Source organism: Python bivittatus, unplaced genomic scaffold, assembly GCF_059951505.1.
Source record: "Python bivittatus isolate LINGU-HERP-01145 unplaced genomic scaffold, Pbiv_v1 ctg000060_np1212, whole genome shotgun sequence".
Classification (NCBI taxonomy): Eukaryota; Metazoa; Chordata; class Lepidosauria; order Squamata; family Pythonidae; genus Python; species Python bivittatus.
This window is the reverse complement of record NW_028277044.1, coordinates 15,798,204-15,810,826: the sequence shown is the minus strand read 5'-3', so window position 1 is coordinate 15,810,826 and position 12,623 is coordinate 15,798,204. Positions and strand designations below refer to the sequence as shown.

Genomic DNA, 12,623 nt, shown 5'->3' with positions numbered 1-12,623 from the left:
TTTATGTTTATGTCTACGCTGCATGAGGATGGACTGCATGCACTTTGCTCTGGGTCACATGACTGGGAGGAAGGAGGAAGAGACATTAAAAAGGAGTGCATTTCTAGCCACTATCCAACAGCGTTTTCCATAGGGAACCACTGGGGAAATAGTTTCTGAAATGTATTTCTTCTGGAACCCCTGCAAATCCTAATCCTACTCATTTTCAAAGTCAGTTTTTCTATTGCTGGCTTCTTCCCCCATAGGACATTCAGTCCTGTCCTGTTCAGTTTGTCAAGAACTATCCTGCTGATGGACAAAGAGACAGAGTCTTGATGGACAGACAGTCTTTACATAATTTCTTTCCAACATTCTTTTAGTTTGGAAATAATTAAAACATGGTGACCCACGGATAACCCAAGATAGTTGGATGGAGAAGAATGTCTGTTTCACAGGTTTTGTATAAGTGAGTTAAGTTTCAGACACTTGAGGCAAACATAGTATTAACTGTTAAGAAGCACAAGAAAGGAATACATTCTTTTAAAACAACAATATTTGCTTTGACATTTTAGACTTGTAATCTTATGCAAACTTTCTTGGGAAAAAGGGCCCACTGAGTCACTAGGATTTACTTCTCAATAAACAGAAAAGGTTGTGTTGCAAATAATTATTACCAGAATATTAGCATTCACAGTGTGAAAGGAAGCCATTTAAGCATTACATCTGGACTATAGATTAAATTTATCTTCATTCTTTCTTTAAAACTGGGGGGAAAAGACAGCTGGGGTGGCCATTTAAACAAAATGATAGCCGGGGAGGTCTCTAAACCCTTCTCTGCTTGTTATTATTTTAAAAATTTAAAAATTAGAAATCCACAAATCTATCTGTAATAAAACCATCATCAGGCTAGCTTAGGTTATTTGAGACAGAGAATCAAAAAAACTTAAGAAAGGATAATCCACTCCCCCTCCCCCACTTACCCACTGCTTTCCTATTGTAAGTATCCTTTTCCAAGCTGTTTTTCCTTTCTATTTAAATAGAAAATTACTGCCTACATTTACATGGAATATTAACTTAGGCTCTGAAGAAAGTAACATTTCACCTAAGGAGAAGCAGGATTCTGGTGATAAACGAAAGTTGTGTTATATTCTCAAAAGATCTCCTTAGAAACTTTTAGCGCACTTCCTGTTCCCTTCATGCAAGGTTTTCAATTAATGCTATTACTAAATAATGGCATTTTCTTCAAAGGACTGAGAAAACTGGTGCTTAATTCCGAAGCAATAAGAATTCTTCCAGTAAAGCTCTTCACACATTAAAGACAAAATAATCACTCCAAAAACAAAAGGTGACTTTTCCTTTCCCTCTCTAGATCAATACTTTAACGACCACCTTCATATTTTGGTTACATCCATAAAGATTCTCAGTACCTTATAGTTCCCAAGACTGACTTTATATGGATATAAAACATGTATGTTTGTAAGTTCTCAAAAATAAGTAAAACATATATCACAAGTTGTGATGAATAGTTGCTAATTTTGAAAGGCATGGAAGGAAAAGATGGGTGGGGGCTCATCCTGTTGTGATGAGCTAAGTAGACACATGATGGATTTCTTGGAATGGAGCTTGTTGAGCATTGCTGTACATCTGCACTGATATCTTACTGTTGATCTCCCACAGGCTGGGGAACATGACTGTTTAGTGTGAATGAATGTACCCCCAAAGCAAATCCAGGACCTGTTTGTAGCTTTTCTCTTGTACAGTATGAGCCAAAATGCATATTTCTCTCCTGGTTCTATACTATCATTTCTGAATTGCTTTGACTGCAGGACGTTTTTGAGGTTTTCCCACTCAAAAGTGGGATAAAGATCTAAATCTCTATTTATGACACTTAAAAAAAAAGAAGAAGAAGAGAACAAACCCCAAACAGATGGAGCACAAGAAAAAGGCAAGACCAGCAGAGTTTGTAGGCTCTCGCTGGTTGTAGTATCAGCAGGACAAAAGTAACATTGCCATGTCCTGCTGGAACTCCCCCCTTTGGGGAGGTTATGCAAAATTGCAACGCCCGTAGAAAAGGGGCAAGCCTTGCATCACAACACAGCAATGTTGCTTTTGACAATCTGACACCCCTCTCCCTACCTGATGCCCGTGCAAACACAGGAGACTCCACATCTGATTTGTATTCATGTGTGTAGTGTAGGTAAGAAACGTTTTTGAAATTGAAATGTGATATTTCTGATGCTCAGGGTTATTTCACACAAGAAGAACTTGTATGCAGAATCACTTCCATATAGGAAGCCCGCACCACAACTATCTTACACATGCAACAAATACACAGAGATTGAAGTCACCAGCACACCTCTATGCTTCAGTCAAAATAGGAAATGTCATTAACTAAGGTAAAATGTTACATTACACACAGCTAAGTGTCATGCTTCGAAGCAATGGGATAGTATAAGCAGGATGTGCCTAACCCTGTGGGAATTCTGGGAGCTGAAGTCCACACACCTTAAAGTGCCCAAGCTTGAGGACCACTGGCCTAACCTCTTCTTTCTGGGCAATTTACTAGCTTCAGATGGCCCTGCTTCGGCAACTTGGGGATTTTTCCTTGCTTGGAAAAAAAAAAGGAGTTGGGGAGGAGATAACTTAAAGAAAAGACTGGCCAGAACTTCCCTTTCTTTCTGTTAGTGATAGTTGGAGATCTGTTCCTCTCTCTGCACCTGTGAGCTGATGGAGATGGAGAGAGGTAGGTGAGGGCAGAGGTGAATGCAGGGGGAGGGTAAAACAAGTCAAGATCAAAGCCCCAACCATGCACTCAAAGCCCTGCCCCTTTTTTATGTGTGGGGCTTTGACTGCATGGTTGTGCTGCCATCTTGACTTTTTGGGGCCCCCTCCCTGTGGACAGTCCTGGATAAGGTGAAGGCCTTGCCCCTTACCTAGCCAACGGTTATTTCTCTGGGTATAAGAGACAAAGGAACTTTCTGCCCCTCCCTCTTCCTCCTCTTCCAGATGTAGCTTAGACAGAAGTGAGGCTTTTCTATCCTCATATATTTCCCAATGAATCTAGCTTATGCTTCAAATGCAATGAATGTCTGCTAACTTTCACTGGCAGTGCGGCTAAGCTCATACTCTGCGCCCAAGAAAACTATGGTACAAACTTCTTTTTTAATGGGATGTTGCGCTTTTTAATTATACAGGATTCTTTCTGCACTCTGCTTGTGGCCAGGAGCACATCTTCAAACAAGGGCTCCAGCTGAATTCAGATCTCTGACAACCCTGCCCTTTATATCTTGCCTTTCAACCAACAGAAGGCACTCAACGAGGCACCCCCCCCCAAATTAAAGCACAATTAAAAAGTAATGAAAACACATTAAAACCCAATAATAAAGAACACAATAAAACCATCAAAACATTCTTTGCTCAAGACTTCAACTTCCCCAAAGTGCTTTTTGTGGGAAGCTTAACGTAGCTTGAGATTCAGCTCCTTCTGATTTTCCTTGGTGATTATTCTGGGCTTACACACTAAGTGCTGCAGTCCCAAGACTGCTGTAGAGGTACACCAGCAACAAAGTGTGGCACACCAGTTCAGACATACATTCTCATGCCGGATTCAAATCCTAACTTTCAGACTCATAATCAAAACACAAATTAACGAAGAAAACAATATTAGGGGTCCTGTACCTATTTCCATGACAAATCATCTGGATTTACTTTTGAATAAGCATGCAGAAGATTAGGCTTTGCAAAAAACACAATACCACGAGATACAGAAAGTAGGTGATGTGTTATAAAAGGTTATGCTACTGGGGCATATCGAAGTCAGATTTTGAATTTCATATTGTACTGTGTCCCCTCGAAAAAAGTGCTAAGTGTTTAATCACTAATGATACAACCGGGCAGCAGTTTTTTAAAAAAATTCGTTATTAACAATATTACACATTACACATTAAATAGCCAATGTTTGGCAGTAAAAAGGTCATATGTCAGTTGAATTCTCTAAGATAGCTAATTATTAATTATTACCATCATACTTCGCTGCTTAATTGTTTGTAGATTGTTTTAAGCTGCTTTTATTTTAACAAATCACAAAGGTGAATGACATGTGGTAGCTAATATGCTGAAAAGGGATATTAGACCTGCTTTTAACAACTGCTTCCTCTGATTAAGTGCTCAAGTAACCCAAAGTGCAGAAAGTAGAACCAGGTTCTACTTCAAACCTCAATACAATAATCTGTATCAGAGTGAGTGCTCCTTTTATTAAGAATGTATGTACTAGAACTGTCTCTTATATATGATGCCTCTTCGCTTCTTGAATTTTAAGATAAGGGAGTGCTGATTTGATCTTTTCAATAATTTAACAGTCATACAGTATCACGGGGGCTGCACAGCTTTGGTGTCCATTGCTTGACTAATAAATGATTGAATAATGGGTTAAAATAACAGGATGCTCATCTGTCTTTATTTCATAGTTTTAATGAAATAAAATGAAAATTCTGTGAATTTTGACTTAGTGTTAATTCAGTAACTATTCCATAGTAAAGTAATTGTGACACTTTATTTTGCAAAGATACATTAAATTAGCTACAATGAATATTAGGGAACCAATAAAGTAATTGACCTGCTTTTCATTTTCATTATTTTTTAAAAAGACAAGATGAAGCAGTCCAGGGCTGGAAATAGCTAAGAAGAATATGTTATTGAACTGGTAATTTACGATAGCTAAAATGGGAACGTAAATCCAGTTATCAAATGGATATTATAACACCAATGGCCAAAACTGGGCAACTTAAAATCAAGAAGAAAAATCCAAAAACAAAAATAGGCAGGATTTAATTTTTCTAAGAAAAAAGAAACTCATTTTTTTTTTTAAGAAAAAGGAAACACATGACCAAAAGACATAAAGACAAGCCAATGAGGGCTCAGCATCTCTGGAGCTACAGTAATTTGTCTGTTGGAGATCATGATGATGATAATAATGATAATTTAAGGATACTGTATGGAGTCTAGTATCCTTAACTTGCATGGTTGGCAGAAAAGAACTCTGCACCAGAATAGGGCACACTGCAATATTTTGCACAAGCCCACTTGTTTTAGTTTAATAAGCAACAGTTCTGTACAACTTTGTTGTTGTTGTTCAGTCGTTAAGTCGTGTCCGACTCTTCGTGACCCCATGAACCATACTGCGCCAGGCCTTCCTGTCCTTCACTGCCTCCCTGAGTTTGCTCAGTTTCATGCTCATTGCTTCAGTGATGCTATCTAACCATCTCATCCTCTGCCGTCCTCTTCTCCTTTTGCCTTCAATCTTTCCCAGCATCAGGGTCTTTTCCAAAGAGTCCTCTCTTCGCATTAGGTGGCCAAAGTATCTGAGCTTGAGCTTCATTATCAATCCTTCCAATGAGCAATCAGGATTGATTTCCTTTAAGATTGACTGGTTTGACCTCCTAGCAGTCCAGGGGACTCTTAAGAGTCTTCTCCAGCACCACAGTTCAAAGACATCAATTCTTCAGCGCTCAGCCTTCTTTATGGTCCTGTACAACTGGCCAATCCTTTTTAACCAAAAGTTAAGTTTAATTTATACAAATGAAGTATAATTTCTATCCATTCTTACTAATCTTATTATTTCTTAAAAGCAATATCATTATAATTGAGAAGAAATGTCAACCACATTATCAAAATGGTATTGTGAGATCACTGTAAGAGAATATCAGAAGTAAGTTCTCCTTGACTCCTGGTTGTTTCACAGATATGTCTTTGGGTCCTGTCTGCCAGAGAATTCCATTTGGTGGGTCCCAGGAGGCGGGCCTTCTCTGCCGTGGCACCCGCCTTGTGGAATCTTCTCCCCCCAGAAGTGGGATCAGCTCCATCCCTCTTAACGTTCTGTAAGTCCCTCAAGACCTGGCTATGTGATCAGGCCTGGGGCTCCCAGGAGACTGGGGAGATTTTACAATGGCTCCCTTATTAATTTTATCCTCTCCTATTTTTGTGTGTTTTTACATTTTTTTATGTGTAATTGTTTTTATGTATTTTTTTTAATTATTGTACGCTGCCCAGAGTCACCTGGTGTGAGATGGGCAGCTATATAACTATGATAAATAAATAAAGTAGATATAGATTTCTTGGCAAGGGTTCAAAATGGTTTTCTACTGCCTTCTCCTGAGATTTTTTTTTTACTGCCCAGTCTAACCTACAATCCTGGCATTTCCGGGTGGTTTCCCATCTAAGTACCAACCACATCTGGAACTGGCTAGGTGTTAACCAAGGTTGGCCAGATGTTGCCACCTATAAACATTTAAATCTAACATATTGTGAAGCAGAAAATCTTAATTTTATATACAACTCCACAGTAACAGCCTTTTAGTTTTCTCGCATTTCTCCCTCTCTCAAACAGAATAATGCCCCATCTTAAAGCATATTTCATCGGAAGTAAGTTCTGTGAAAAACACTGGTATTTATTTCCATGTACCTAACTTCAGAATTAAGGTAATTTGGGAGGAAATTCCATTAATGTCAGTACAATTATAATTATGGGAAGATTACACAACTGAAGACTGAATTTAACTGGAGGTTTCCAAAGAGAACCTTTATATTCCAAACAGACGAGCTTATGTCTGCTCTTTTCTCTTAAGATTCTCATAATTTTAGGCAATGTGTGTCATATTTTAAGCCGCTATTTAACAAAGTAATAATAAGGTAAGATTCCACTAAACGTGAAGCAATTTAAGCAATTAAATCTACTAGCAACATTGTACAATAAACTAGTAAATATGCAACACGATCTTTCAGGAAGACTATTTTATTCCACAAGCACAAAGGAAGACCATACAGCAGGATGTAACTATCCATCTGGGATTCCAGCTGAAAAAAGAGGAAGCTCATGCTTAACCCCTTACCAATGGGTTTTAAAGTTCTTAACTGTAGCTGGAGCGTATCGTTCTTTTTAAAATGTAAGGGGATGACTAGGGAACTGCCTGCCGATGATTTTTCTGCTAGAAACACACTTTCTACATAGCTTAAGATGGTGCTAAACAAACAGCAAGGATGCATTCTGTATAAGATTAAAATATTCTTGGTTATGTCTTACTCTAAGTCTTAATATTGAGATTTCTTGTTCTCTGAACTGAAAACACGACTCTGTCTAGACAGAGAAAGTGCTCCCTTCCTGTGCTTTGCACGTGATGGGGTGAGTGAACTCACAAGATGGTAACTATTGTGTAAACACTGCCCAGGTACAAACTGGCTCATATTTCCAAAAGCAAGAGGCTACATCTCTCCACCAAGTGTGGGGGACTGTTAGATGTTAACATGCACACATGCACGTGTGTGTGTTTGTGTGTGCATGTATGGCTCACATTTGAAAACAGAAGTCCTGATCAGAATTCTTGTGCTGCTATTTTAATTTTTGCTTAGTTAATCTAAATCAGAGCTGAGACCTGCTTCCTTGGTTATTTCCAGTCCTACTTGTTGCTACACAGTTCTGACACTGATATATGAAGTCCAGCTGGGTTTATACAACAACCATAGATAGATGACACTTGATTCAAGATGGCTGTTCCATGCTTTGTGTCTGAATGCTATGCACTTCCCTTGAATACACGTGTTTGGGGCTTCATCTAACTTTATAGAAGTGGACACCGCTTGCCACGCAGGGTCCTGCCACAGGAGAGAGATGGATACAAAAATTGCTCTGCCAGGGAATTCTGTTTCTGGTAATGAATGGCCAGTCTTAGCTACAACCCATGTATTCCTCCACAACTGAGAGATGGTAGATAGACAGACAGACAGACAAACAATCAGCATCAGGAGAAACATGAACCATACTGTCACTCTCCAAGTTGCCTGACACCAGTTTCTGAAAGTATTTTAAATCTGTTCACAATCTTTTTTTTTTTAATACCTCTTGTGCCTTCTCTGGAATATTGAAAGCTACATGTGAGCCTCGAAGCCCATTGCTTATGTGTGAATCCATCTATGGAGAAACACTATTTGAATGAAGAGACATTTGTGAAAAGTGAAAGAAAGGCTTCCACATGCAAATGTTGCTGCCAACCTACATGTGCAACTTAAATCGTTGCCTTTGTATATACTGCTTTTAAATTATACTTTATTTCCTCCTCTTTTTAGTTTTATATATTATACTTTATTCTCTCCCCTATTAGTTTTAAAACTTTAGCTTCTTTGAGTTGTCGTATATAAAACCTTGTATGGATTTTTAATTTATTATGCATATACTTGGTTATTTGTAATTGTTTCTATTAACTTTTTAAATTACAATATTTATTGCCTCTTATCTGATACATGGGGCACAATCTTATGGAAAGGTGGTATGCAAATAAAAATAGTCATAATGATACATTTATGGGATAAAATAGAATGCTTGAGAATAATCAGGCGCACTCATAAAAACACATGTAAAACATTTAACCATGTCACAACATTCAGCAAAGGACTAATGGTGGCAAAGAAGCAAAATCCCTAGCCATTAAAAATCTTAGCTTGGCAAGCTTTTCTAATGGCCAACTTTCCCAAATTTATCTTAGCAACATACTGATCAGCTATAATAACCAGCAAGTCTTCTTCACAAGGCCTCAGCATTTTTAGAAAATATTTCTATTTCTTTAACCAGCTAAGCAACTGGCATCCCAGCTTTTATGATGGAAACTTCAGGAGGACACACAAGGAATGATCTCTGATTGGAGGTTTTTCTTTATATACAGTACATATTTTGAGATGAGGTTTGTGTGCGCTGCTGGCCTTTGATGACAGAAGTTTTGAAGTTTGACAGCAGGATCTTTGGCTAGAAGAGAAGAGGCAGAAGCAGGGGAGCTCACAGGCAAGACTTCTCAAAGTCTGATCAGTGGGGCATCTCCAAAAGTTCTTTTATAAGCCATTGGATACTGAAGCTGTTGAGGTGGAGGTGGGAATAAATCCGTATTGAAAATGCATAATTTTGGGGGGGGGAATGACATTAATGGGGGGCGGGATTTATGAGACTTCCTTTTGTAAAAACGTTTACTTGAAAATGAAGCAGAGTTAAAAGTGCTTTAGCTAAAAGGTAGTAGTCTGTCTGCAAATATTTGCAAGCTAAAGCGAATGAGGGCTCCACGCTGTGCGCCCCTTCGTCTGAACACGCATCTCGTGGTCATGTGAATTCGCTCTGATCCGCCTCGGGGAAAAGAACACGAGGGCGTCCTTTAACAGTTTCTGGACCGTAGCTGGCTCTGGGGAATGGGAGGCGGGAGGGGAAGTGTCCCTAGTGTGTAAAAGCTCGCCTAAGCGACCACGAAAGGAAAGGACCCGCACGCTAACGCCCCCGCGCCATAAACTGTTTGCCCCTTCAGAAAGGGCGGGTTTTTTGAACACCCCCATCCTGAGGGGCGCCCGAGGCAGGGCGCCCTGAAACCTCAAACCCGCCGGGAAAGGGCCCGCCGGGCACGGTTCTCTGCACTTACCTGCGGGGTCCAGCATGGCTAACGGATCGGCAGCGGCAGGGGCAGCGGAAGGCTGCATCCGCCCAACGACGGTGGGACCCAGCCGGCAGGACGCAGAGCCCGTCCCCGGGCATCGACCGACCGGTCTTGCGAAGATAAGGCGGGAGTCGCAGGAGGCAGGGCAGAGGAGGCGCCGCCGGAGCCCGAGGGAGGGGCGAAGCCGGCCTTTCGAGGTGGCCAAGGGCGAGTCCGGCGCGTCTCCGGAGCAGAGGCTCTGCTCCCGCCTCGGGGAGCAGAAAGGGAGAGCTCGCGCCCTGCCCGCGACGGGCCCCGCTCTTCTTACCGGCAGAAGCAGCAGATCACCGGAGGGGTTGGGGGGGAGGCAGCGGAAAAGCGGGAAGGGGCGACCGAAAGCCACAGTTAATGCCAGAAGAAGTAGTGGGAAAGGTCAGAGGAAAAAACGAGAGAGAGATTTAGGAGCTAATCCGTTGGCTATCACTTCTTTATTAAATCCTTAACACCTAAAAGCCAGCCGGAGCGAGGCAAAACAGACCTGAACTCCCACGGGAATAATTGTTCTGAGCAACAGTCCTGATTTCAGAAAATACCTTGGAATGTCCTCCTACTTTCCTGCCAAGCACGCCGCTGGCGTAGCTCCGGAAGGCCTTGAAATAGGTAGGCTATTTGCCCACCAGAGCATCTTCATATCAACACCCAAACATCTCTGAAGTGATTCAGCCTGTCCCCATTCTGGTTGTTTTGGCCCAGGGGTGGCGGGGTGACTCTAGAGTGGACTTCAACTCCCAGAATTCCCCAGCCAGCCATAATGTTGGCTGGGGAATTCTGGGAGTTGAAGTCCACTCATCTTAAAGTTGCCAAGGTTGAGAAACACTGCTCTAGAAGATCTGCTAGATCGCTAATGGGGAAACTACCATCATTAGTTAGTTTCTACTAACCCTTTAGTCCAAAGTCTGCATTTTGGGAAATGACCTACAGTGCCAACTTCTCAGCCAACGAAGCTTACCAGTGACCCCAACCATCCACAGGAAGCATATTTCCCTATCTCTTTTAGGCAAAAGTCCATATTTTGGAAATATGAGTCACTCTGACTTCTGAGCTATCACACTCAACAAACCCATTTATCGTGTGCAGCTGGACGGGCCTGATGCAAAAAGAAAGCTGAGACTTCCATAGGAAACAGATTCTGTTCCATGTTCTGGACAAAAGCCTGTATTTCAGCAAGGGACTTAGAACTTGCTTTCCATCCAGCCAAGCCAACTAGCCTAGAACCAGAAAGGGAGTTATACACTACGACAATATGATGTTTAGAGAAACCATGTCATTGAATAAATCTTGGGGAACATCCAAGCCATGATGAAAATGGCTAGAACGGAATGGAAACTTTTGAAGAAAGCAAACTGGGTAAAAGATCAGGTTGAAGTGGCTCAGGGAACCATAATACTTCATTTGCTTTAAGAATGGAAAGGAATTTAATCTAAAGGTGCTCAATTTTAACTGATAGTACTGGGGATTAAATATTACTTTTCATTCTAAAAATGACTGGTACTGCAGCTTCATTTCTTCAAACAGTCAAGCTAAACCTTGGGTATATTTTCACAGTAGCCAAATGAAGGAATCATTAATAAGATGGTTGTATGCCCCTCCCTCCCTCCCTTCCATCCATCCAGAAAGTTTGGGTATGCTTTTTCTTTCTTTCTTTCCTAAGAGTATTTTAGTTAAATTGCTATTAAATTGAATTATATTGTTGAAAGCTTCTAGAGCCAGGAAATTACTACAGTTAGTCTTCTATTACTAGAGATGCTAAGAGATCGGGGGGGGGGGGTCCCCCTGTTTTGGAAATATAGGGTAGTCTCCATCACCACAGATGGAGGTATAGGTTTGTAGATTCCTGGTGATCTACAGTGGGGGTATAGGTTTCCTTGTCAAACAGGAGGGAACAACCTCTTCCCTACCTGGGAACCTCCAGCACCTGATCCTTAGAACTGGGGTGAGAGAGGCTGCCCAGTAACTGGGAAGACTCCATTACCCCACAACCATGGATCAGGTGCTGTAGGTGATCCATAATGTGGGTATGGGCTTCCCAATTAAGCAAAAACAGGTCACGTTCTGATAAATAGACAACCCCATTCCTCTAGCCCTTTGTCCGAACTCACTTCCTCCCCCACCCCAACCCCCCCTTCACACTAGTCCATATTGGTGGACATTTCTCCCATTATCTGGAAATCCTGCAATCCATGGACCTTAACCTGCCCCACAATAAACTGTTAGGACAACAATAGCTTCATTAAGGAGGCACAGTGGAGATTACTATGTAGACGGAGCAAATTTCTGCTGACATATTTTGGAGGAAAGCACATTAAACACATTATCTGGATGTGCCCTATGAATTATGTGGTATCAATGAGTTCTAAAGTATTTCTTTGTCAATATATTCATCCCTGAAGTGTCTGTAACTCTGACCTCTCCCGATCACTATTAGCACATTTGAAGAGGTGAAAATGCTTCCTCATGTCTTTAAACTATAGGTATTTCAGCTTGGAGCTTCCTGTGCATTCCCCTTTCAGTTTTTGGAGGAGAACCCAGTCAGCCCTTTGGCAACAGAGAGGCATGATAAGTGCATAATAAATGTGCATTAGATTTTTAAAAATTATTTCCAGCCCATCAGAATGTTGGAAGAAATTACTTTAAGGGGTTCGGGATGTTGTTCATCTGCCTCTTCCGAAGAGAGGAGAATAACTCTTCCAAAAGAGAATAGAATGGGACCAAATTTCATGTAGGAGAAGGCAAAACAGAAAGATTGAGTTTAAAAAGTAGGCCAGCTTCAGTGGGATGCAGGGAAACAAATGTCTAGGGAAAACCATTTTAGCCATTGTTGGAAAGATTGGTGTTTTTTCCTTTTTCGTTATTGTGAGCCGCCCAGAGTCACCCGGTGGGGGAGATGGGCGGCATACAAGTTTAACAATAAATAAACAAAATAAATAAAAAACAATCCCTCAATGCATACCCATGGAAGAGGCAGTTGGGCTACGTCACAAAATGCTGCCAGCTACTCCATTCTAAGCCTCTTCCTTTGGTCATGATCCAGAGAGAAACTATTATCAAGACTTTGGAAAGAATCCTGGAAACCACGCTCCTCATGTTTTCCCCACCATGTTTATTGAAAAGAAAATGTCTGCCCCAAATTGTGATACTGACAGA

The 12,623-nt window shown here is 41.1% G+C and overlaps 1 protein-coding gene across 3 annotated transcripts in view; it reads right to left on the bottom strand.

Annotated features, from left to right (window-relative positions):
• The window catches only part of TMEM255B (transmembrane protein 255B), a 56,804-nt gene extending 47,210 nt beyond the window's left edge, over nucleotides 1-9,594 (bottom strand). For 2 of the 3 annotated variants that reach the window (XM_088136549.1, XM_088136551.1), the window contains exon 1: nucleotides 9,426-9,588. In XM_088136549.1, the coding sequence (XP_087992675.1) occupies nucleotides 9,426-9,483 (58 nt within the window). In that variant the 5' untranslated portion in view covers nucleotides 9,484-9,588. Of the gene's footprint in view, nucleotides 1-9,425 lie in introns of all 3 variants that reach the window. The other variant, XM_088136550.1, reaches the window with a different exon arrangement.
• Between the last annotated feature and the right edge of the window lie 3,029 nt (nucleotides 9,595-12,623).